The sequence below is a fragment of the Lithobates pipiens genome, unplaced genomic scaffold, assembly GCF_037356315.1.
Source record: "Lithobates pipiens isolate NorthernLeopardFrog02 unplaced genomic scaffold, aLitPip1_a1.2 Scaffold_27, whole genome shotgun sequence".
Classification (NCBI taxonomy): Eukaryota; Metazoa; Chordata; class Amphibia; order Anura; family Ranidae; genus Lithobates; species Lithobates pipiens.
This window is the reverse complement of record NW_027507788.1, coordinates 80,007,016-80,033,423: the sequence shown is the minus strand read 5'-3', so window position 1 is coordinate 80,033,423 and position 26,408 is coordinate 80,007,016. Positions and strand designations below refer to the sequence as shown.

Below are 26,408 nucleotides of genomic sequence, written 5' to 3'. Positions count from 1 at the left end.
CCCAATGGTAAGTCCGGCCCTTGGTCTGGTAACCTTCAGTGTGTGTCCCCTTCCCCTCTGACCGAGATTGAATAGGACTTGGTGTGCTGTCCAGGTTTCTGCACTATAACTCTGTCCTTGTAGATGGCCCTTCCTTGCCGCCACTCCATGTAAATGCCCTGAAATCTCACCCAGGTCTCATGGTCAGGGGTTCAGGAACATGCAGACAGCCCCAGACAAGATCCTGCTCCCATCTTTCCCAGGAAGCCTCCACAATGTCCATCACCTTGTCTGGTACATAAGGGTAGTCTAGTCCCCACTCCTGGGCAACCCTCTTCAGCACATCCCGTTGGAAGCGAGACAGTCTAGATAATTCCTTGGGCCTTCCCCACCCAGGCAGAACTACAGAGTCAGAGGCCCTCACGCCCCTCTGTTGAAAAGTATGTGCCCTATTGTGAGGTAGTGCATCCGTAGAGGACTTAGTGATGGGTGCTGGGAAGGTGATAATGCTTTCCGAAGCCTCGGTTGAAGCACTGAGGGACGTGGAGCTCTCCATATACCAGTCCTCCTCTCCACTTGACCACCCTCCTCTGGTGAGGACCATACAAATAGGTGTTCTAGAGACCCATATTGATCCAGCACCTGTGGCGACCCCCAGTCTATGGCCCAGCCCCTGCTTCCCCTGTCCAGCTCACCTGAGAGATCCCCCTCTGTAAACGGTGGCTCCTTCTGGACAGGTTCCCCAGGGGACTTACATGTGAGCGGCTCTCCGGGGAGGTTCCGTGGGGACTGCCTATATACACCCACATCCTCTGGTTCCCCAGCCAGGCCACAGGCCTCCCCTTCAGATCCTACCTGGACCTCTGGTACTCTCGACTCCGTAGAATCAGTCTGGACCTCCTCCACGAGTGCCTGTGATGTACCACAGCCCTCTCTGGTCATCCAAACTTGAGGCAGGCAGAGCCGGGGGTTATATTGGCATGGAAGTACCTCACCTCCTGTCGTTCAGATCCCACTCTGCATGCTGCATTGGCTGCAACGGGCCCAAGCGTCCACTTCCAAAGTAAGCACAGCTTCTCCACTCCATCCACTACTCCGAGCGCCAGTCCACCGGTGGGTTCCAGGCGAATGCTAGTGTCTACGAGGATCTGGTCCTGCATCTCAGTTGATAACCGAACAGCAGGAGCGCGTGGGACACTCTGCGTCATCTTCCTCCACTGGGTGAACAGCGTGTAACACGGAGACTTCGATGGGGTCCTTCTTCCTGGGCGCGGCCGCCGGCCCCTTGACTCGCTGGTCGGCGACTAACTGAGAGCACAGCGTAATGTCACTTTGTGATGCCTTGCTGTGAGAAACCAACAACTCCCTGGTTTCTGGCCCCAACATGTCTTCATGTCCATGTTTTATGCCACGAGTCACAGGGACACACACAACTCCCAGGGAATGTCAACTGTTTGCGGTTGCTAGGGGTAGCAGGTCAGCGATACTGTAAAATATCTCGTGGGACCTCTATGAAGAGAACTTCTCCCTTGGGAGCTGCTAGTAGTTCATACAGTATGGCAGGTTTAATCCCCACTTCTTTTTCCCCCGCTGTAGTAAAGCACAGACACATGTAGAACAGTTCAAAACTTTATTCCAGATTCCGACGGGCGCTATCACCTCAGTGATGCACAGATATACTTTGCCTCTGGGTTGAAATGTACAAACTTGAGCTTTAGTCCAGATTTCGGCAGGTACTATCACTGCAGTGATGCACAGAATAGGAGTTTCCTCTGGATTAGTATGTGTGTAAGTGAATAGTCCCTCTTCCTTAGTGAGCTGACACGCATGCTCCTCTGAAAAGCATGTGGTATTGAAATGCTAGCAGTCCCAGGCCTCACCTGCCTTCTCCTCCTGCCATTTTCCTCCCAGGCCAGCTCAGGAAAGGTCCAGGCCAACCCTGGTTCACTCCGGTCGGTTTGCAGCTACTTCTTGCTTCTGAGCATGGTGGAAACCTTCCAGCTATGGAGTCTCTGAACCTCCATCACCTTCCGGCGAAGGTCTGTGTGGCTATCTGGAATCTCTGAACTTCCAGCCCTAGGCCTTAACGTCACATCTTTAAGCCTATGTGGATTAGGTTGCTTCCCATCTCCAACTCTCCAGGAAACATGTGACCCCAGTGTATATGTATGAGCCCTGCTCTGGACCAAGCAAATTAACAATTGGACAAGAGCTCCATATACACTGCCTGTCCATCAGAGCTTGACCCGCCTCCTTTGCAGAAGATTCCTCTAGAGCAGGGATCTCCAAACTACGGCCCACCAGCTGTTGTGGAACTACATATTCCATGAGGCATTGCAAAACTCTGACATTCACAGACATGACTACGCATGATGAGAATTGTAGTTTCTGAACAACTGGAGGGCCATAGTTTGGAGACTCCTGCACTGGAGAGCAAGGGAGTGTTCTCACAGGGTGATGAACAGGTGGTCACACCCCCCTCTAACTTATTACTCCCCCTAACCCAAACAAACTCCATGCCTGTACAAATACAGTAAGGCACTGGCAATTTAGCCAAACTATTAAACTAATAGCACCCACCTAAAGTGGTGGGCACTACAAAAGTAACTCCATTTTTTATACCTTACCAAAAAAAAGTGGGTATTATATTGTGTGTGTACTAAAATAATTTTATATATTTTTATTCCTGGAAATCTATTTGGGGGGGTGGGTAATTTGTTGCCCAAAAATGCACATTTTGCGATGTGTGCAAAAAAAAATGCTCTAGATCCGCATTGGTTAATATTTATTAGTGACGTTTCCACCATCACCAGTGATGTACACCGTCACCTGTGATGGGTATCCCCGCTGGAGTGACGTCATAGCAGGCAATCACCTCGCCCTCTTTAGGATTGGGAACCGTTAGCTTCTACTGTAGAGATACCAATTACGAACGGGGGCCGCCTGGAAAGTCCACCCACACCATGACATTCAGTCCAATCAGCGCCTACCACTCAACCCCGCCCAGCCACTAGTATTGGTACTCTGTGGAGAACTCGACAGCGTACACTGATACACTAAGTTGGAAGGGAAACGTCATTTCCCACTCCACACCCTTCTTCCCCGCCCTCTGGCCGCTGCTTTGACTGAGGTTGCGTTGGTCCAATCGCTGGCCAGACGTGTCAGGCGCGGTCCAATGACTGAACAGGCGGGGCGGGAGAAGCCTGCGCGGCGGATTTCCTGCTGTTCACCGTCAGCCTGTCTCTTTCAGGCGCTGGTCAGGTCCATTAATTAGCCGGGGGGGTCGCTTTGCTACAGCGGAGAGTTGAGGATTTGCCCGAAATTCGCCTCAGTCTCTCACTGCCTGGCCTGTTCCGCCTCCGCTGTGTGAAGTCTTCCTTTCCTGGGTCTGGCCACTCGTAGTCTACAAGATGCCGGCCGTGTCAAAAGGGGACGGGATGCGGGGACTGGCTGTCTTCATCTCCGACATCAGGAACTGTGAGTGGGGCCCCGGGGAGAAGCGAGGGGGCTGCGGCCTGTATGTGTGAATATGGGCGACTGTCAGGAAGTTTGAATGGGGTGTGGAGAGTCTCATGGTAGAACAGACCTCCCCCTCCATTCTACACCCTCAATGGTCTGCACCGACTACCAAGGGCTCCCCTCTGAAGTACATGTTATTAAGGGAAGGGTGTCATTAATCTGCCCAGATCAGGGTCTGACACCGACCATTGATTGTCACATCTACAACCTGACCTGTGAATATGATCATCAATATATATCAATGTCTGTCCATTCACTAGGGTTGTGGAGGTCTGCCCGCCGGGGGGGCGTTGGGGGGGCGTTGTACGGGGAGTGGAGGTCTGCCCGCCGGGGGGGGCGTTGTACGGGGAGTGGAGGTCTGCCCGCCGGGGGGGGCGTTGTACGGGGAGTGGAGGTCTGCCCGCCGGGGGGGGCGTTGTACGGGGAGTGGAGGTCTGCCCGCCGGGGGGGCGTTGTACGGGGAGTGGAGGTCTGCCCGCCGGGGGGGGCGTTGTACGGGGAGTGGAGGTCTGCCCGCCGGGGGGGGCGCGTTGTACGGGGAGTGGAGGTCTGCCCGCCGGGGGGGGGGGGGGCGCGTTGTACGGGGAGTGGAGGTCTGCCCGCCGGGGGGCGCGTTGTACGGGGAGTGGAGGTCTGCCCGCCGGGGGGGGGGGGGCGCGTTGTATGGGGAGTGGAGGTCTGCCCGCCGGGGGGGGGGGGGGGGGGCGCGTTGTACGGGGAGTGGAGGTCTGCCTGCCGGGGGGGGGGGGGGGGCGTTGTACGGGGAGTGGAGGTCTGCCCGCTGGGGGGGGGCGTTGTACGGGGAGTGGAGGTCTGCCCGCTGGGGGGGGGGCGTTGTACGGGGAGTGGAGGTCTGCCCGCTGGGGGGGGGGCGTTGTACGGGGAGTGGAGGTCTGCCTGCCGGGGGGGGGGGGGGGGGCGTTGTACGGGGAGTGGAGGTCTGCCTGCCGGGGGGGGGGGGGGGGGGCGTTGTACGGGGAGTGGAGGTCTGCCTGCCGGGGGGGGGGGGGGGGGCGTTGTACGGGGAGTGGAGGTCTGCCTGCCGGGGGGGGGGGGGGGGGGGCGTTGTACGGGGAGTGGAGGTCTGCCTGCCGGGGGGGGGGGGGGGGGGCGTTGTACGGGGAGTGGAGGTCTGCCTGCCGGGGGGGGGGGGGGGGGGGCGTTGTACGGGGAGTGGAGGTCTGCCCGCTGGGGGGGGGGCGTTGTACGGGGAGTGGAGGTCTGCCCGCTGGGGGGGGGGCGTTGTACGGGGAGTGGAGGTCTGCCCGCTGGGGGGGGGGCGTTGTACGGGGAGTGGAGGTCTGCCTGCCGGGGGGGGGGGGGCGTTGTACGGGGAGTGGAGGTCTGCCTGCCGGGGGGGGGGGGCGTTGTACGGGGAGTGGAGGTCTGCCTGCCGGGGGGGGGGGGGGGCGTTGTACGGGGAGTGGAGGTCTGCCTGCCGGGGGGGGGGGGGGCGTTGTACGGGGAGTGGAGGTCTGCCTGCCGGGGGGGGGGGGGGCGTTGTACGGGGAGTGGAGGTCTGCCTGCCGGGGGGGGGGGGGCGTTGTACGGGGAGTGGAGGTCTGCCTGCCGGGGGGGGGGGGGGCGTTGTACGGGGAGTGGAGGTCTGCCTGCCGGGGGGGGGGGGGCGTTGTACGGGGAGTGGAGGTCTGCCTGCCGGGGGGGGGGGGGCGTTGTACGGGGAGTGGAGGTCTGCCTGCCGGGGGGGGGGGGGGCGTTGTACGGGGAGTGGAGGTCTGCCTGCCGGGGGGGGGCGTTGTACGGGGAGTGGAGGTCTGCCTGCCGGGGGGGGGCGTTGTACGGGGAGTGGAGGTCTGCCTGCCGGGGGGGGGGGGGGCGTTGTACGGGGAGTGGAGGTCTGCCTGGCGGGGGGGGGGGGGGCGTTGTACGGGGAGTGGAGGTCTGCCTGCCGGGGGGGGGGGGGGGGCGTTGTACGGGGAGTGGAGGTCTGCCTGCCGGGGGGGGGGGGGGCGTTGTACGGGGAGTGGAGGTCTGCCTGCCGGGGGGGGGGGGGGGGGGGCGTTGTACGGGGAGTGGAGGTCTGCCTGCCGGGGGGGGGGGGGGGGGGGGCGTTGTACGGGGAGTGGAGGTCTGCCTGCCGGGGGGGGGGGGGGGGCGTTGTACGGGGAGTGGAGGTCTGCCTGCCGGGGGGGGGGGGGGGCGTTGTACGGGGAGTGGAGGTCTGCCTGCCGGGGGGGGGGGGGGGGGCGTTGTACGGGGAGTGGAGGTCTGCCTGCCGGGGGGGGGGGGGGGCGTTGTACGGGGAGTGGAGGTCTGCCTGCCGGGGGGGGGGGGGGGGCGTTGTACGGGGAGTGGAGGTCTGCCTGCCGGGGGGGGGGGGGGGGCGTTGTACGGGGAGTGGAGGTCTGCCCGCCGGGGGGGGGGGGGCGTTGTACGGGGAGTGGAGGTCTGCCCGCCGGGGGGGGGGGGGCGTTGTACGGGGAGTGGAGGTCTGCCCGCCGGGGGGGGGGGGGCGTTGTACGGGGAGTGGAGGTCTGCCCGCCGGGGGGGGGGGGGGCGTTGTACGGGGAGTGGAGGTCTGCCCGCCGGGGGGGGGGGGGCGTTGTACGGGGAGTGGAGGTCTGCCCGCGGGGGGGGGGGGCGTTGTACGGGGAGTGGAGGTCTGCCTGCCGGGGGGGGGGGGGGCGAAGGATATTGTCAGAGACTGGGGACATGGTACAGGAGATGGTCAGAGACTGGGGACATGGTACAGGAGATGGTCAGAGACTGGGGACATGGTACAGGAGATGGTCAGAGACTGGGGACATGGTACAGGAGATGGTCAGAGACTGGGGACATGGTACAGGAGATGGTCAGAGACTGGGGACATGGTACAGGAGATGGTCAGAGACTGGGGACATGGTACAGGAGATGGTCAGAGACTGGGGACATGGTACAGGAGATGGTCAGAGACTGGGGACATGGTACAGGAGATGGTCAGAGACTGGGGACATGGTACAGGAGATCAAAGCAGCCTCACCAGTTCCCCTCAGATGCAGCCTGCCTGATAAAATTACATGCACAGTGTTTTCCATGTATTCCAATGGCTTTAGTTCACACCACGCAGTCAGTTTCCGGTGCGGAAACTGACTGCATGGTGTGAACTAGAGCCATTGGAATACATGGAAAACACTGTGCATGCATTTTGTGCAAAAAAATAAATAAATAAAAATAAACACACGGAACTGCATCTGGTGGGAACTGGCCCCAAGCAAGCTACCTGGTTCCGTTCCAACAGATTTCTATTGGGAATGATCATATCGATACCTCTACTAGCAATAACTTACCCCTTCCCCATTCTATCACATGGCGATAAAAACCTAGCTGGGTCAAAATCAATATTATTATTATTATTATTATTATTATTATTATTATTTTTTTTTTTTTTATATGGTCAATAAAGTGAGTACAGCCTTTGTCCTGTGACCTGGTTTATATAGCATGGCTACATTCACACAAGTGGCCAGAGGTAGATAGTTTCAGAGGCAAACAAATGACTATTTTGGATGCAGCAGCACTGTGGGCACAAAAAACTTGTGATTTAGCTGCAGACAAAACTGCAATGCTTGACCTGGGTACACTCTTTCCCCCTCATGCAGCTTGCCAGTGTCTGAATGCAGCCTTACCCATGCCCGGATCAGAGCGGTGATCTCCGTGTGTCACGGAGCTGTGCATTGAATTGCCCGGGCAGCTGCAGTAACAATATCCCGCCTCCTGTAATCATGTCCGGCTGATTCAATGTCCCGCCATTGGATCAGTGTACCATCTGTCACAGGAGGCGGGACATTGTTACCGCAGCTGCCCAGGCAATTCAATGCACAGCTCTGTGACACACGGAGATCACCGCACTGTCGGGCAGGAGGAGGGAGGAAGGGAGGACTGGGGACGAGCCAGGAAAACACCCCTGCAATGGGCGGCACCAGGGGGCGGAGTCCCGCCCAGGCCCCGCCCCATTATCGGCAAGATTTTCCTTTCGGCAATTTGCCGAAAACACAATTTTCGGCCGATATGTTTCGGCGGCCGAAATTTCGGTGCATCCCTACAAACTAGGGTACATTTTCTGGAATTTTTATATAGTCTTTCGTTTGGCTGCTTTATTTCATTTCTTGCGGTGCTAAAATGGCAGGGCTGTAAACACCCCAAGGAAATTGCTGAGAGGCATGTTGAGCCCATTGACTATTTTATTTTTATTTTTTTGTCCCAAGTGATCAATGACAACCTTTTTTTCTCACACGTGATTTTCCTGTACTCAGGAGAAGCAACAGAATGTATTTTGGGGTGTAATTTCACATATGCCCATGACATGTTTGAGCAATATATCATTTAGTGACAACTTGTGCAAAAAATAAATAAAATCGTCTTTTTCCCGCAACTTGTGTAAAAATATAAAATATTCTATGGACTCGACATGCCTCTCAGCAAATAACTTGGGGTGTCTACCAAAATGGGATGTGTAACGAAACGTTCCACACGCTGCTTGAGTGCTTTTGTCATATACCACTTCCTCCCAGTCTGAATATAGATATCAGATCTTCAAACCTGCTGAACATGGACTCCTTTAGAGGTCGACCGATATATCGGCCGGCCGATATATCGGCCGATATTTGCCGTTTTTTAAATAATCGGCATCGGCCGATTGTGTTAATAAAAAGCCGATTCTACAGCGGGACTTTGAAATGACTTCTGTAAGAAGTCAGTGTGAGTTGTCTGAGTCGTCATAGCAACACTTTCCTCCTCTCTGGGCAGTCTGCCAAGAAAAGAACTAAATGTTACAATGTTTACACTTCTGAATGAATGAAATCATCTCTGTGTGTAGAAGTTCCCAGTTTAACCATTTAAAGACTAAATCTTTTCTGACACTTGTTGCTTACAAGTAAAAATCCTGTATTTTCTGCCAGAAAATCACTTAGACCCCCCAAAAAATATATATATATTTTTTAGCAGAGATCCTAGGGAATAAAATAGCGGTTGTTGCAATATTTTATGTCACACGGCATTTGCACAGAGGTCTTTCAAATGCATTTTTTTGGGAAAAAAATACACCATTTAAAAAATAAAAATAAAATAAAAACAGTAAAGTTAGCCCATTTTTTTTTTTTTTTTTTGTCCAAAAGTTTTGACTACCTGTTTTTATTTAATATATAGGTTTTTTGTTTTTTTTTAATCTAGATCATACATACAAGTAAACTGATTGGAGGTTTGTTTTGTTTAATAAATGTTTAAAGCGGGAGTCCGCCGGGACTCCGCGTTTTTTTTTTTTTTTTTTTTTTTTTAAAAGCCAGCAGCTACAAATACTGCAGCTGCTGACTTTTAAAATAATGACACTTACCTGTCCAGCGTGCCCGCGATGTCGGCACCCGAAGCCGATCTCTAGATCGACACTCGAGTGCTGCCGCCGCCGCCATCTTGGGTATGGGAATCAGGAAATGGAGCCTTTCGGCTTAATTTCCCGGTTCCCTACTGCGCATGCGTGAGCCGCGCTGCGCAATGAGGACGGTCCCCACTGCCTCTGGGATCTGTGTGTTTCCCAGCAGGCAGCGGGGCACTTGCGGAAAGGGGTGTAATGTACGCCCCTTTCCGCAGAGAGCTAGCCCGGAAGTGGGTGCAGTTACCTGGATTATCCAGGTAACTGCACCCCCCTCCCCCCTGAAAGGTGCCAATTGTGGCCTCCGCTTTAAGTGTAAGAAATTTTCTGTATCACTTATGAAGGCTGCTTTCACACTGGAGCGGGCAGACGTTGATGGTAAAACGCAAGTTTTAGCGGCTCTTTACCATCATTTTAGCGGTGCTATTTGGCTGCTAGTGGGGCACATATAACCCAGCTAGCGGCCAAGGAAGAGGTTAAATGCGCCCATGAAGCACCGCTGCCAAATCGCATTGCATGCGCTTCGGCAGTGGTGCCCATTCATATCAATGGGCAGGAGTGGTGGAGGAGCGGTATACACCACTCCAAACGTGCTGCTTGCAGGACTTTTTTTTTTAAGATCCTGCCAGCGCATCGCCTCAGTGTGAAAGCACTCTGTCTTTCACACAGACTGCAGGGGAGCCATTTTGCAGGCACTTTACAGGCGCTATTTTTAGCCCAAAAGCGCCTGAAAAACGCCCCAGTGGGAAAGGTGTGTTAGATCAAGGGGGATTAAAAATAAATAAATAAAATAAAATCGGCCTAACATATCGGCCCAAAAAAATCGCCATCATATATCGGCTATCGGCCGCCATGATTTCTAAATATCGGCATCGGCCAGAGAAAAACCCATATCGGTCGACCTCTAGACTCCTTATTAGAACCAAAATACAAGTCTTATATACAGTGGAGGAGGAGGTTCCCACTTCCTGCTCATATTACTATAACAATACACCTGTAACCAGATAAATAAATTAACATAAGCTAATTAACTAGTCCCTTAAAGCAGCCGATGTGACTCCCTAACTTCGCTACACATTATCATACATCTCAACACAGAACTCCTTCATACAATTGCAGAATTAATTGGCACAAACAACAATGGGAAAGACTCTTAGAAGCTGTGGCAAGCCAGACTAGACTAATTTAGACGCCCTTCACACTGCACCACCTAGGTCGTCGGCGGAGCGGCGTTTTGCCAGCGGTATTGGATTGCTGTCTTGTTGATTTCAATGGGCAACAGCGGTGGAGGAGTGGTGAGTTCAACACTCCAAAGAAGCTGCCGGCTTTCACACTGGAGTTCATGGAGCAGCTGTTTTAGGGCGTTTAGCAAGCGCTATTTTTTAAAAAAATTTTTTTTTTTAATGCTATAGCGCCTGCAAAACGCCCTCAATGTGAAAGGGGTCTTGCATTACAACAGACAGGTGGCTGGAGTTGGGATCAGTCACTATTTCTAATATGGCATATACAGGGTTCCCAGAGTATGTGTGTCTTGGGGGGGACATGGACCTGAATCCAAAGTATGACCACCTCAAGAGTCCCCAGGCATATCCCTCGCAAAGAGCACCGTTCCCCCAAATGCCAGGGCCCATGATCAGTAGGCAAGAGCCTAGAATTCAGTCGCCTCCAAAAGCCTCTGTCACAGGGTCATTTGGGGGTGTTTTGAACTGTCTTGGCATTTTATGCACAACACATTACCCACTCTTCTAACCACTTGAAGACAAAGCCCTTTCTGACACTTTTTGTTTTACATGAAAAAATGTTTTGCAAGAAAATTACTTTGAACCCCCAAACATTATATATTTTTTAGAAACAAAGGCCCTACATATTAAAATGGTGGGTGTTTAATTTTTTTTTTCACACAGTATTTGCGCAGTGATTTTTCAAATGCTTTTTTTTTATTTTATTTTTTTTAAGTGCGATTTAAAAAATAAATAAAAAAATGTTTAATGCACTAAAACATACTGTACATATATTGCCGAGTACATGGATACCAAACACAACATGCTTTAAAATTGCACACATACGTGCAGCGGCGACAAACTACATACATTTTTAAAAGCCACTTTTGATTTGCAGAGCAGGTCTGCTGCTAAAATTACTGCCCCCAATCTGACCTTTGTGGTGATACCTCGCATACATGGTGCAATTGCTTTATTTTTTTTATTTAATTTTTTAAACTGTTCCTTTCACTTTTTTTTTTTTTTTTTTTTTTTTTTTTAATAATTTTTGTTATCTCAGGGAATGTAAATATCCCCTATGATAGCAATAGGTAGTGACAGGTATGTTAAAAAAAAGGGGGTCTATTAGACCCTAGATCTCCCCTCTGCTCTCAAAGCATCTGACCACACCAAGATCGGTGTGATAAAATGCTTTCTCAATTTCCCAATGGTGCTGTTTACATCTCGCAAAATCGAAGTCATGAAATGCTCGTAGCTTCCTATTTCTTAGGCCATAGAGCTCTATGGCCAACTGGCAGAACCACCGTCTGCATTCTCAAGTTCCCTGTTGGGACACCAGAGAAAACCATGGAAGATGGTGGGGGGACATTCCCTCCCACTGCTTGTAAAAGCAGTCTAGAGGCTAAATAGCCTCTAGGATTGCTTTTACATGAAAGCCTATCGCTGGCTGAAAAGAATGATACCTAAACACGTAGGCATCATTCTGGTATAACCATTCAAAGTCCAGCAACATACCAGTACGTTGCTGGTCCTTGTTGGGCATATATTGACCTCCTACAGCGCTGGAATCACGGCTTTATGTATCATGGGAGCAAACACTGTTGTCAAGATAGATAAATCCATGCTGCAACTGAATGGCGTACCTGAAAACAAAAAAATGGTTAACAATAAAGCACAGTAAAGTATTAAAAAAAGACATACCTGAAAAATCAAACAATATAAAATATTTTCAGAATAGAATACAGTAAAAAAGCAGAAATATATATATATATATATATATATATATATATACACACATACACACACACACACACACACACACACACACACACACACACACACACACACACACACACACACACACAATTATTATTTTTATTTTTTTTTGTAACTGGTTCCAGGTTCGGGTCTCTCAAAATGCGATAGCATCTTGGGAGACCCTGTGAAAGTGTGTTTTAGTCTGTGCAGTGATGTACCTTATGCTAATACTCAACGAGTGTATGGTAGCGTTCAAAACATTCACCAATGCAAAGACTAGGATCCTCGGGGGGGGGGGGGGGGGCGGCAACAATAGTGGGTTTAACACCTATATCTGCACTTGCTGCAGACACGACATCTTCTTTAGGGGGGGCTCTTTGGGTAGGGGTACTCGGGAGGCCATACGGAAAATGACTCTCATGCAGCCGGCTTACTGCATTTGGATTGGGAAGGTGAGATGGAGCACCGTCTGGAAACAGAAGGGCTCTCATCTCTTCCTGGAATTTAAGGAAGGATCCAGTCCATCCTGAAGCTCTGTATAGCACATGAGCGTTCAGCAAAGTGAAATAAAACACACTTTTTTGCACCAGCGTCTGGCCTAATGCACAACTAGGTATGGCACCAACAACTGGTCATTGAGGTCCACCCTCCCATATTTTGGTTATATTCGTGGACACAGAGGGGTTTCTCCACAACACCAGTCACTGTAGGAATTTGGACCGTCATGTCTGCATGAAGGGAGGAAAGAACGAAAACATTCTTATTATCCCTCCACTTCAGAGCAAGCAAATTATTATACTTAAAGCAGGCTCTCTTCCCCAGCCAAAAGCCCCATACACACTATCAGATTTTCTGCTGATTTTTGTCTTCAGATTTACAAAAACCATGTAGTGCAAGGGCCTGCCTGATTGCATACAAATTTAAACTCCTAAGGTTTGACCTCATATTATATGGTTTTGGTAAATCTCCGGCAATTAGGTTGCACGGTGCTACATGCTCCAATTTGATGATCAAACAAGTGACTAAAAAGTGGCACACTCATGTAATGTCCACATACAAATGGTATCCCTTTCCAAATAAGGGTGACGCTAAGTCTCACACAATCTTGCCAGAGCTAAACTGGGCAGCTCTTTTCCCTCATAAACCATAAAGCTACATGTATAGCCTGTGGCCCTGCCACAGAGCTTGTACATCTTGACCCCGTATCTGGCATGCTTGCTGGAAAGATACCGTTTGAAAGACAAGCGGACAGAAAACTTAATCGGGGACTCATTGAAGCAGACAACTTGATGGGGACTAAACAAGTCTGCAAAAGGTTGATTGAAGTGGTTTGAGGGCCTGAATTTTTTAGAGCCGATCGTATCCAGGGTCTCCACGAGGACAAGTTCATTGTTGTTGCTCGTATCATGCCCTGGTCATGGAGGCAGAGAACGCGGGCATATGGTAAATTGGGTCAGTTGACCAATATGACCGCTAGGTACTCATTTTAATTATGCCCGTGTCGAGGGATAGGTCCAGAAATGTCTTAAATTTGCAAATCGTAATTGGTTTCCAATCTCTGGCAAGGGAGGACTGGGGATTAGCGGCGATGTATTGACCAGTATGCTAATTATTTTGGTCCACAATAGATCTATAGAGGGGCATTATCGGCTGACTTATGCCTTCTGATTTTATCGGGACTGCAACATTATGGCACATGGGACAATTTTGACACATTTTTGGGGCCATTGGCATTAATACAGCGATCAATGTTATAGAAAATGCGAGCGATCACAGGTGCCCGGCGTTGATCGTGACCTCCGGGCACTCACATTGGCTCGGGAGGTGAGTGCGCCCCTAGTTGCCACAGGGACGTCGTTTTGACCAGCCGTGCCATTCTGATGCAGTACAACTGCAGCAGATGGCTGGCAAGTGGTTAAAGTGGACCTTCAGTCTTTTTTTTTTTTTTTTTCATCTTTCCATCTATTAAACTTTTTTTTTTCTGCCAGTAAATACGGCCTACTTCCTTTTTCTTGTCTGGTAAAAAGCCTAGGCTTAAGACGCTGGTGAGTTTGCCGGGTGGGGGGTGGATTAGTCATAAGAGGGTCAATGAGCTGCAGAGCATCTTTGTCTCTGTAAATTCAGGAACTGAACAAGCAGCAGCTTCAGCTGCCCACAGTTGAAATGGATGCAGCCAGACTCAGTGGAGGGAGATTTCTGCAGCATATTTGGCAAGTACAGAATCGCAGTATATATAAAACAATATGCAAAGTGGTTGGAGGGAAGCTTCAGACTGGCAAAGATGTTTTTAATACAAATTATGTGAGCAGACTGCAATGAATTTTTTAAACTGACTTCATTTTCAGACCAAAGTTCATCCCTTTGATCTGTAAATGAATAAACAGCTACAAAGATACAATGTTTCTCTCTTCTCTCTTCTTCTCTTCTTCTCTTCTTCTCTTCTTCTCTTCTTCTCTTCTTCTTCTCTTCTTCTCTTCTTCTCTTCTTCTCTTCTTCTCTTCTTCTCTTCTTCTCTTCTTCTCTTCTTCTCTTCTTCTTCTCTTCTTCTCTTCTTCTTCTCTTCTTCTCCTCTTCTTCTCTTCTTCTCCTCTTCTTCTCCTCTTCTCCTCTTCTCCTCTTCTCTCTTCTCTCTCCTCCTCCTCTTCTTCCTTTTTTTTTTTTTTTTATTCAAGTTTTTCAGATTTACAGCGTATAAAATATACAAATTGACTCTCGTACATTGGAATCATACATCTGGTGCAAATGGGAGACAATCCAAACATAGCCATCTAACAATGTGCCTTCAGCTATATAAAGCATTACGGTACACTTACACAACTTGTTACCAAACAGATATTATAACTACACGTTCTGTCGTTAGCTCCCTCCCACCTTAGGTGCTGCACCTTTTGTAGGTGGGATTCTAAGCTTCCCTTTATTCAGTTCCTATACATAGCTTGGAGCAAACAAGGTTACACTCATTTCCCATAGATTGGTTCCAAGCGCATGGTATGAGGTAGTAATATCCCTCAATAATGTCTTCTATATGCCATAGACAAAGTCGAAAATAAGGGGAAAATCGTAACTATAACCATAAATAAAATGGGAAGATAGGAGCCTATTACTAGGCCCAAGGGCAGGAAGGCTGTCACTTAAGAGAAGTCTTCTAAGAGAGAAAAGTATATTTCCAGTTCCTATGTATTTACACCACTCACATCTAGTTTATCTATGTTATTTTACGATGGTTTGTATGATTTATACCAGTCACTTCATGGTTGCCAATTGTTTAGGAAGATAGTACGTTTCCCTGATACCGATGCCAGAATAAGTTCATAATTGTAATGAGTTGCAAGGGACTGAATGACCACATGACCTCCGGTGGCTGCAATGATTTCCAAATCCTAAGCAGTACCAGCCTAGCTGCCAGGAACAGATGGGTAGCAAACTGTCTAAGGGATGGTGGAATGTCCTCTATTCCTATATTGAGCTATGCCAGAGTAGGGGAAGGCGATAAAGTTATGCCTGTCACTTGTCGGAATATTGCAAATATCCTCGTCCAGAATCCGGGTAATTTACTGCACGACCACAGTACGTGGAAGATATTGCCTACTTGAGAACAGTTCCTCCAGCAGAGTGGAGAGATTGAGGGGTTGAATTTGGCCAGACGATATGGTGTTAAATACTATCTTTGTGTAATTTTGTGTGCTAATTTCCAAAGGGAGGTGCATGGGAGGTGCATCTTGTGGCAGAATATGTGTATTGGATGGCTGTGCTCCATTGATCGTTGGAAATAGAGACGCCAAGGTCCCTATCCCAAGCCAACATGGGCTTGGTCTTTTCCAATATCGATTCGTCATGGAGAGTGCTGTAAAATAAGGAGATGCCACCCCTTTTCCCACCCCCGGCGCTAAGATATTGTTTAATTCGCCAATTTACTTTGTAAGGGGGAATGGGATTGCTAGTGAGGTATGACTGTACTCGAAGATAAGTAAAGTATTCTAGATGCGATAGACTGTACTCCTCCTGAACCGTTGCAAAAGATTTAAACCGAGGGCCACTAAATAAATCTTGTATCCAATTGATTCCTGATTTGGACCAACTACTCAACGATGGCTCAGGAATCAGTAACATTAAAATGGATAGTGCTATCGGAATAGTAGAAGTTGGGCCGCTAAACGATTGTGTCGAAACTAGTAGTTTCCAAGAGTGTAGTGATGCCCGCACTGGGAGCGGGAGACCCCTCGGTATCTGCTTGAGGTATGGGAAAGCCAGAACAAAATCATATACACTACCGCCTGGGACACTCTTCTGTTCTATCTCCCCCCCATAGCGATGATGGCTGGTCAGTAAACCATTCCCTTAGTTGTGCTAATATAGCTGCTCTGTAGTAATCCACTAGTATAGGCAAGCCGAGGCCTCCAGCTTTTCTAGACTTACTCAATTTCTTACATGCACTTCTAGCTTTCTTACCCTCCCAGGGAAATCCGGAGAGCATTGATTGCAGTTTGCTAAAAAAATTTACTGGGATGGGAACCGTACGAAAAATATAAATCAATTGAGGCAATATTTGCATTTTAAACGCCGCAAGACGTCCTGACCATGATAAAATGTACTTACTCAGAGCGAGGAGACCAGACCTCATTTTTTCTTCTAGCGGGATGTAATTAGCTTTGAAAAGTTGGTCAGGGTGAGAGGTAAGCATGATCCTTAGGAGATACCCGAGTCTTGCCATAGAAAAGGATAAGTATCCTGTAAATACCTTCTTTCTTGTGGGGAAATTCCTCGGTCAAGAACATAGGACTTGGATGTATTTACTTTATAGTATGAGACTTTGCTATATTGTTCCAGAACCCTGACTGCATGCATCAGCGAGGTTGATGGTCTAGTAAGCATTAAGATCATGCTGTCAGCGAATAAGCTGACAACATGTTTACGATCCTAAACCCATGAATATTCGGGTCCTGCCTGATGCACGCAGCCAAAGGCTCAATAAGCATGTTAAAGATCAAGGGGGGTAATGGACATCCCTGTCGGGTGCCATTCGTAATTTTGAAGAGTTTTGACAACATTCCCGAGGAGTACACCCTAGCTGATGAAGTATAGAGAGCAAGTATAGCCTATAGTATATGGCCTGTAAAGCCAAATGACTCCAATACACCAGACAAGTAACCCCAATGGATGCGGTCGAATGCCTTCTCCGCATCCAAAGCTAGGAGCAGAGAAGGCGTTCGCTGACTCCTCTCCATACTAATTACATTTTATAACTCGTCTTGTGGCATCTGAGGTCTGCCTGCCCTTAGTAAATCCCAATTGGTCAGAGTCTATGATTATAGGCAACATCGGCATCAAACGTAATGCTAGCATTTACACTTTCAAATCATTGTTCAATAATGATATAGGCCTAAAGTTTTGGGGCACCTCTGGAGCTTTGCCCGGTTTAGGCAGGGCAACTATAATTGCTTCCAGCATTTCGGACGGGAAGAGGGCAGAGGCAGCGGCAGTTTCGTAAACCTTAAGAAGATGGGGTCCCAATACGGACTTAAAAGTCTTATAATACTCTCCAGTTAGCCGTCAGGGCCTGGAGATTTGTTGTTCGGTAAAATGTCTATGGCTTTAGACACTTCAGCAATTGTGAAAGGTAAATTTAGCTCTTCCAATTGATCAGGGGTTAATCTAGGAATCTTCACCTTCGCTAAAAAAAATTCTATATCGGCCCTAGATGGCTGTGGAATGGAGCTGTCATTACCTAGGTTATAAAGAGACTCGTAATAATCGCTAAAGGAATCTGCAATCTTTTGCGGGTCACATTCTTTGGCATTAGATTTAGGATTGAACAAATAGGGAATTTTAGATTTAAAGCGCTGTCCCTGTAGCTTACGCGCCAAGGCTTTCCCTGCCTTATTGCCCATAGAATAGAAGGACGGTTTCAGCCTTCTCTCCACCTGTTCAAATTTGTGTAGTAATATGAGCCTGAGTTCATGCCTCAAGTGCCCTAGAGTGGTATGGAGAGATGAAGTAGGGTTAGTCTTGTTTAAGCCTTCTAAGGTTGTAATTTTATTCAGAAGCTCCTCTATCTGCCTCTGCCTCTTCAATATCGCTCCCTGTTGGATAAAGATACCACGGATGAATGCCTTGTGGGCATTCCATACCGTAGATGGCGTGACCTCAGGGGTAGAGTTGATCTGAAAGAACTGAGAGGTGGTCCTCCAGTAAGCGTTTGGTAGATGGATCCTGAATTATTTGAGAGTTGGATCGCCACAAATAGGCGGCATTGGTGGAATTATCTTCTGCAATCGTTACCAGCACTGAGGCATGGTCTGGCCATGTAATTGAGTTGATTTTGGTATAAGTGTTTTTTTTTTTTATTTTTTTTATTTTTTTTTTTTTTTGGAGGAGCCACCTATCTGACGGGAACATATCGATCCTACTGTAAGAGCGATGCCTATGAGAATAGAAAGAATAATCTCTCTCATTGGCATGTCTGCAACGCCACACATCAAATAAATCATTAGTTCTTTAAAAAATTACATAGAGACTGAGTTTTCCTAGCAGGGATATTTGTTGAGTCCATCTCCGGGTCTGGGGCGATATTAAAGTCTCCACACAACAATAAAGCCCCTTGTCTAATTTTGCTTATCTTTTTCATAAGTCCATTTAAGAAGCGGATCTGGCGTACATTAGGAGCATAAACATTTACCAATGTATAGCGAGTATTGTTAATATCGCACACCAAAATTATGAAGCGACCATTGGGGTCTCTAATTTCCTGGTGCAGTAGAAAAGAGACGGAGTCCCTAATTGCAATCATAGTTCCTCTCTTCTTCTCTTGTGCACTAGATATAAAGTAGTGTTGAAATCCTCTTGACGTGCATTTGGGAGGGGAATCTTTGTGAAAATGCATCTCTTGAACGCAAAGTATGTCACAATGCGATGATTGGGCTTCTTTCCATAAAGAAAATCTCTTAGCCGGGTGATTTAGCCTGTGGGCATTGACTGACAGGATATTAAGTGGCATTGCATCTAGGTAGTGGGGTGCTTCTTGTTGAGAGACACTCACTGTTGGTCGCTTCCTGGTGTAGCTTTAGTAGGTAGTGGTGCAGACATGGTGAGCAGAAGGTCTCCGCTAATTCTCTTCCATTTAGTGGAAACTCCGATACGATGAATTTAACTGTTCCTGAGCGTAGAAGTGGTGCTGACAGCTCCTGAGGGAAAAACAAAAATGGGGAAAAAACTTCCAAAACAATAACTAGGTAAAAGGAGGGTCGTCATAACCCGTGTGCAGATCAGATCTGCTCAAGTAAGTGGGGTTTTTTGACCGAAAAATGGCTCCATAAAGCGGGGCCCATAAGAGGCTATTTAACACAGCATATTGGCCTCAGAAAAGTATCAGACAAGAAATCAGATGCTATAGTCGAGTTGGCCAACCGGTGGCCGTCCCCTTGGCTGTGGGCGGCAGGTGATGGAGGGGAATCATTGGGGAGGATCTTCCATATTTTGAGAAGTTGAAAGCCTTTGGCAGGTGATGAAATCACGTGGTTGGACCCTTCCCTACTCACGATCAATTTGGTGGGGAACCCCCATTTATAACTGATGCTGTGGTTCCTCAGCACCTTAGTGATGTTGTTCAAATTTTTGCGGAGTTGTAATGTGTGTTGCGAAAGATCCGCGTAAAACTGAATGTTAGAAAATTCTGTAGCACGGTGTTCCCCTTTCCTTGTAATTTGCATTAAGCGATCCTTAGTTTGATAGAAGTGCATATGAAATAAAACATCCCTGGGAACATTTTCTGGAATAAAGGTAGGCTTAGGGATGCGGTGTGTTCTATCAATAGATACCTCTATTGGCGAAAGATCTGGCATGAGTGGATAGCATATTTGTAACATAGGGACGCAGGTCTGCTGGGGTTACCGACTCAGGGATGCCCCTTAGCTTCACGTTGTTCCTCCTAGCCCTGTCTTCCAAATCCGCCAGCTTAGCTTTAATCCAACTCTGCTCTTCCTCAACTGTTTCACGGGCGTCAATTAAATCATTTATTGTGGTGGCATATTCCCCCATTTTTTTTTCCACATGACTCGCTCTTTCACCCACCTCCTTAAGTTCTGTACTGAAGCTCCTCATACGAGCCATCATGTCTGTGTGTATGGTGCTGCGCAATGAAATGAGCATGTCTTTAAGGGTAGTGTCCAGGACAGGCTGGTTTGTTGTGGGGAAAGTGGTAATGGAGTCAGGGAGTTCTCTAGTGTCCTCCTGGGAGTCAGTGGGGGATCTCACCTCGTGCTGCTGCAGTGTCCCCGAGCTGTCCCTTCTGCTCCTGCTCCTGGCCTTGCCTGGGCTTCTGCTCAGAGGGGTGGATTCCTGTGAGTTCCCCGGGGAGTGTTCACCGCTGGTGTGGGCATGGTCGCCAGACCGTTCTAGTGTGCTGGGTGTAAGGAGTGGAGGACGCGCCGGCGCCAACTTGTCCATGCTGTCTCGGCGGCTGTATAAAGTACGCCATTCGTTTCCTGGGCCTCCTCTCAGCTCTTTTCCTCCTAGACATGTTGGCAGGCTGTGCCCGGATCGGAACGCTGCTAAAGGGGTGTATAATGTGGCCGCTATGCTCCGTGAGCCGCTCTGTTGTCCCGCTGTATACTGGAGCTCTGAATCTAAACCTCCATCTTGGCTGAGGTCAAGCCACGCCCTCACAATGTTTCTTTTTATCTGTTTTTCAGCAGCTGAGCAATGTTGTTGATAAATATTGGCAGCTGTTTTTTTTTTTTTTTTTTTTTCCCCTTCATGTGAGCAGAGAACTTTCTCTGACAGCTGAATGAGTCATTGCTTGTTAAGCAACCAATATTTTGAAGAAATTGGTTGGTATAGAAATGCAGGGCAGCTGCTCAAGCTAGCCCTTAAGCAACATCAACCACCAGTGTCCTAAATTAGACTATACCGGTACTCGATAATCGACAGAGTACTACAATTTTATATAATTTAACAAAGACACAAAGACAAATACATAAGAGTAATGTGTACTCCGCAGTTGAAGAGTCCCTGGCGGAAAGTTTAAAAAAATAGGGGTGCACAAGGTTTCCTCTACTAGTTTCGCGGAAAAGACAGCTTCATCAGGAGGATATCTATGCAAAACATAATATACAACACTTAAGTACATCATACACAAGAAGAGCAGCATATCATCAGAATAACATTATCATACATGACATTTTTGTATAATTAAAAAGGAGATCAGCTCACCCCAACTTGAAAAAGATAGGATGCAGACAGGAGGACCTGTAACTTCCCCCGGCGGTGAACACGGGGGATTGGTTAGGCTCTAATTTAAAATAATTTTTATTTATATTAGCTAATAAATTAGGTACTACATAGATGATGGAGGTTCACAAGGTGGGTGTCATGCGGTGACCTAAGTCCCAGACAGTGGGTGTGGCAACAATAGGGGAAGAAGCAAGAAGGAAAGAGACAGAAGGGGAGGGAAGGACAAGAGAAAGGGGGAGAGAGAAAGGGGGACTGAGTGAACAGGGACAGAAAAAGGGGAAAAAAAAACAATAAAAAATGAGAAAGGGAGAGGGAAAACGAATATAGAGGGATCAATTGATGAAGAGTGGGGAAGGAGAACATTGTTGAATTTATGTTATTCAGAGGCTATACCAGGGCTTGACAAATTTGCTTGGAATCTAGGAGCCAGCTAAAAAAGTCAGGTCCGTAACGGCAATCCGGACCTGTCCCTGGCCTGACATGGAGACGGGTGAGGGGAAGATAGCGCCCCCCCCACCTGTCTCCAAGTCATTGCCCATAGCTCTTAGAGGGACATTTTTATTTATTTTATTTTTTTTCAAATGACAATTTTTTTAAATTTTTTTTTTTAAATGGCATTTTAGTGTAAATATGAGATCTAAGGTCTCTCTGACCCCAGATCTCATATTTAAGAGGACCTGTCATGTTTTTGTTCTATTACAAGGGATTTTTACATTCCTTGTAATAGGAATAAAAGTGACACATTTTTTTTTTCTTTTAAAGAACCGTGAAAAAATAAAAAGTTAAAATAAGAAAAACATTTTTTTTTAAATGCGCCCTGTCCCACCAAGCTTGCGTGCCGAAGCGAACGCATACGTGAGTAGCGCCCGCATAGGAAAGCGGTGTTCAAACCACACGTGAGATATCGCTGCGTTTGGTAGAGCGAGAGCAATAATTCTAGCCCTAGACCTCCTCTGTAACCCAAAAAGTGCAACCTGTAGAATTTTTTAAACGTCGCCTATGAAGATTTTAAAATCTAAAAGTTTGACGCCATTCCATGAGCGGGTGCAATTTTGAAGCGTGACATGTTGGGTATCAATTTACTGGGCGTAACATTATTTTTCACAATATAAAAAAAATTGGGCTAACTTTACTGTTGTCTAATTTTTTTAAATTAAATAAATAATTTTTCCCCAAAAATGCGCTTGTAAGTCCGCTGCACAAATACGGTGTGACAGACAGTATTGCAATGACCACCATTTTATTCTCTAGGTTGTTAGAACTCCTAAACATTTATATATATATTTTTTATTCTAAGTAAAGGTGAGGAGATGGGCGGGCAGTGAAAGCTCCATTAGCATTGCTGGCTGTCATACCAACAGCCACCACTAGATGGCGCCAGATTACAGAAGGAAACATAGGACCGCAGAAGGCCTCAAAGCCGCGGCCTCAATTGCCGGCGGCGGTGCGGGCCCACGCTATCACGCCGGGGGAGGGGGAAGGAGACAGGATACCCCCCGCTGTGCTGCCCCAGGCGCCAGGTCGCTAATTCTAGTCGCAAATGCGACCTGGCGCCCGGGGTTTGTCGAGCCCTGGGCTATACTCACATTTTGTTATTTAAGCAACCAATAGAAATGCTGGATTAAGATTGTGTCAGGGGTGTCGGAGTGCAATCTTTGAATGATTAATCGCACAGCTCTAGCTATAAGAATAATGTGTAAAAAAATAAAAAATAAAATAAAAAAGTTGATTACTTTCCCAGAGCAATAAATATTTTCTCCTATCATCTTCCAGGACGGCACACCTGAGAGATGAGGGCTCCTCCCTACAGGAAACACAATCACTTGACAGCTTTGTTATAAGTCCCTACCTTTCCCCTTGATCCTCAGTATTGTATTTCTCCCGAACACAGCAGCATGTTTGTTTTGTTTTAAAGACCCAATGACCGGGGAGGGTCTGATGGTCCCCTGTTGAGACAGGTTTTAGGGAAGCCGGGGTGGGCTGAACTAACTTGTAGGCTTGTCCTTCTCACAGGTTGCCCCCAAGTTTGCACCAGCACTCTGGCCGCAAGGAGTGAGTGCCATCGATGTATGTGCATAAAACACAGCTGCTAGCTGCTCTCAGGGCCCATGAGAAAACCCCCCTTAGAAAGGGAGGAGGGGAAAGGGGTGAGAGATCCTGGTTTCTAGGGTCTGAGAATTCCTGGGCCAGCCAGAACAGGCTGGGCTTCACCAATCACCTTGTCCTTCCCACCCAAACCCCCATCCCCAGTACAAGCCTACAGTTAGGGGGTAGACAGTAAATTACATGTATGCTTTATCTCCTGTCTTACAAAATCCCCATGTCGGCCAGCCACCCCTGGCTTTTCCCCCAGAGAGAGGTGTGTGTGTGTGTGTGTGTGCGCGCGCGCTGGTGCAGTGTGAGTCACACAGCCTATATTTGCAGCTCTCCAGATGGGACAACTTGGAAGACGGTGATTTTGACCACTATTCTCCTCCTTCAGTGTGACCTAAGGTTGGAAAAGCGAGCCCTGTGGCAAAAAAGGAGAAATACAACAAAGCAATGAGTACTTCCCTTTGCCTTGGGAGCTTAGCAGCAGAATCCCTATTAACAGCCAGGTGGTTTTAGGATTCCTGTCTGGATAGCCCAGAAGCTTCAGCTAGACCAGTGTTTCTCAACTCCAGTCCTCAAGGCACTCCAACAGGCCATGTTTTCAGACTTTCCATTATTTTGCACAGGTGATTTGATCAGTTTCACTGCCGTAGGCCCCTTTCACACTGGGGCGGTGCGGGCGTCGGCGCTTTACCGTCATTTTAGCGGCGGACTGCGGGCGCTAGCGGGGTGGTTTTGCCGGCGGTATTGCTGCGCTGTCCCATTGATTTCAATGGGTAGGAGCGGTGAATACACCGCTCCTTCACCGCTCCAAAGATGCGGCTAGCAGGACTTTTTTCACTGTCCTGCCAGCGCACCGCTCCAGTGTGAAAGCCCTCCGGCTTTCACACTGGAGTGAAAGGGGCCGGTTTTTTTCAGGCGCTACACAGGCGCTATTTTTAGCGATGTAACGCCTGAATACCACCCCAGTGTGAAAGCAGCCTTAGTAATTACCACAGCTGTTTCATCTGAAGGAAATCCTGAAAACATGACCTGTTGGGGCGCCTTGAGGACTAGAGTTGAGATACACTGAGCTAGACCAATGTACACAGCTTCCTTGTAAACGGAGGCTGCAATTATTGACAAACTAGCTTACCAGCCTACCACCATAAGCCCTAATATAGAACATTTTATGGGTGAATCTAGTGAAGAGGTGTGATCTGTTAGACACTAGGCGTGCAACGGATCAAAAAACTCACGGATTGGATCGTTCCTCGGATCAGAGTCACGGATCGGATCATTTTTCGGATCAGCAAATAATTTAATTTGCAAAAACCTGTTAAAATTCCACCACCATATAGTCCCCACTGTAATATCCACAATCTCCCCCACTGTAATATTGGCTGGGTACGGCTGGGCACAGCAGGGTATCGCTAGAGTATCGGCAGGGTATCGCTAGAGTATGGTATGGGTATGGAAGGATGGCTGCTTCCATCTCAGGATCTCTCCCCTCCACTGTACAGGCTAGTACAGAGAGGGGAGAGAGGAACCGGCGTTTGTCACGCTGGTTTGTTTACAAGTGATCGCTACGTCGGAGCGATCAGTGTAAACAGCCTGGGTGTAGAAAGATGGCCGCCGCTTCGGAGCTAGGCCGAAGCCGCGGCCTTTCCAAAGGCCGAGACTGCGAATCGCGGCATGTGCCGATCCGAGCGGGTTGACCCGTTCGGATTCACGGATCGGTGACGATCCGTTGCACCCCTATTAGACACCATCTCTTACAGGCTGTTCCTGCCACTAAACATTCTTATACAGTTAATGGGAAGGTTGTGAGGTGGTTTGCAGGAACCTGGAGATTCCAGGAACAATAACAGGTTACTCCTGGTCAGCAAATGCACACCAGGTAATCTAAATCTTAGGCCAGCTGCTATGAATCTGGCAGGTAGCCCCACAATGGTGCATTTAGAGGTTTTGTGGCTCTTAAAAACCTGCCTCCTAATTTTTACCAGGGAGGGGGGCGGCACCCTTGGGAACTTCGAAAACAAGTTCCAACCTATTATTTCCTCTTTACACTGCTGCTATATCTATCAGTGTTCAAGAGTTAATCAAGACCTCTTGTGGTTTGGGCTACAGCACACCTGTGAGCTGTACGAAAAGCATAAATTGCTATCCTGCAACCCTTAATTTACGGGTTCCTGGTACAAACCTCTGTGCTAGAGCTACATAAACTAGCCTGGGTTTAGTGGGAAGCGCTACAGGTGTCTGCCTCCAGGCTAAGATTGTGATAATATTTTCCTGAGAATGGCGTTTAATGCGCCCCCCCCCCCCCCCCCAAAAAAAAACGGATCCTGCTCCTTTTAACCACTTGCCTACTGGGCGCTTAAACCCCCCTTCATGCCCAGGCAGATTTCAAGCTTTCAGCGCTGTCACACTTTGAATGATAATTGCACGGTCAAGCAACACTGTACTCAAATTACAGTTTTATCATTTCATTTTCTCTTATATTCACCGACCGACACAGCTCCTCTCATAACCATTGGATTGTTATGCCCTATTACTAGGAGATACTAGGCATTAGTTGTAATGCAACACTCAGAACTCTTTTCGTCATCAGTTTTATTTTGCCTAGTGAAAGAGAAGCACCTAGGAACCCTGCGGGCCCATCGGTCCGTGCTTTTTTTTTTTTTTGCAGAAGCGTGACTTTCTGCGCAAGATGATTGATCCTGTGATCTACTATCAACAGCCGGCTGGGTGACAGGCTGCATACCCTTATCCTTGTAGTCTCCCCAGTCCGGCCATCGAGTGTGTGCGGGCCACAGCTACGCGCTCGGCAGGCCACGACGAAACACAAAACCTCAGCTTCAGAGGTGGTTGGTGAGCTTTTATGCTCCGGGGCATATATATGACCGGGCTACTGATGCCTGCGTCACAGTATGCCGGGCCAGCAGCCACCCTGTACTGATCAGTGAGTGGGTCTGTGATGGAATGTCTCCCAGCTCTTCAGGACTGGTAAGTACAGCTCTCCCTTCCTCGGTGGGGCTGAGCAGCTGGGCATTCCCTGGGAGGTCGATTTGGATGTGCATGGGAAGAAAGGTGCAATAAAGCAGCCCCCGCCCCCCCCCCCCCCCCCCCCATCATCTGGGGAGAGCTCTGACGCGGACTCTGGTCCTGCTGAGGCTGGTAACCCCTCCTGCTCTGTCTTGTCAGACGACACTGGCCAGGACAGTGAGGATGAGTCCCTATCCGGGTCCGTGCGTGACAAAGCACTTGTT

At 48.6% G+C, this 26,408-nt stretch overlaps 1 protein-coding gene across 3 annotated transcripts in view; it reads left to right on the top strand.

Annotated features, from left to right (window-relative positions):
- The first annotated feature begins 3,162 nt into the window (after window positions 1–3,162).
- The window catches only part of LOC143933938 (AP-2 complex subunit alpha-1), a 149,501-nt gene continuing 126,255 nt past the window's right edge, over window positions 3,163–26,408 (top strand). For 2 of the 3 annotated variants that reach the window (XM_077457114.1, XM_077457113.1), the window contains exon 1: window positions 3,163–3,456. In XM_077457114.1, the coding sequence (XP_077313240.1) occupies window positions 3,390–3,456 (67 nt within the window). In that variant the 5' untranslated portion in view covers window positions 3,163–3,389. The remainder of the gene's footprint in view (window positions 3,457–26,408) is intronic. The other variant, XM_077457115.1, reaches the window with a different exon arrangement.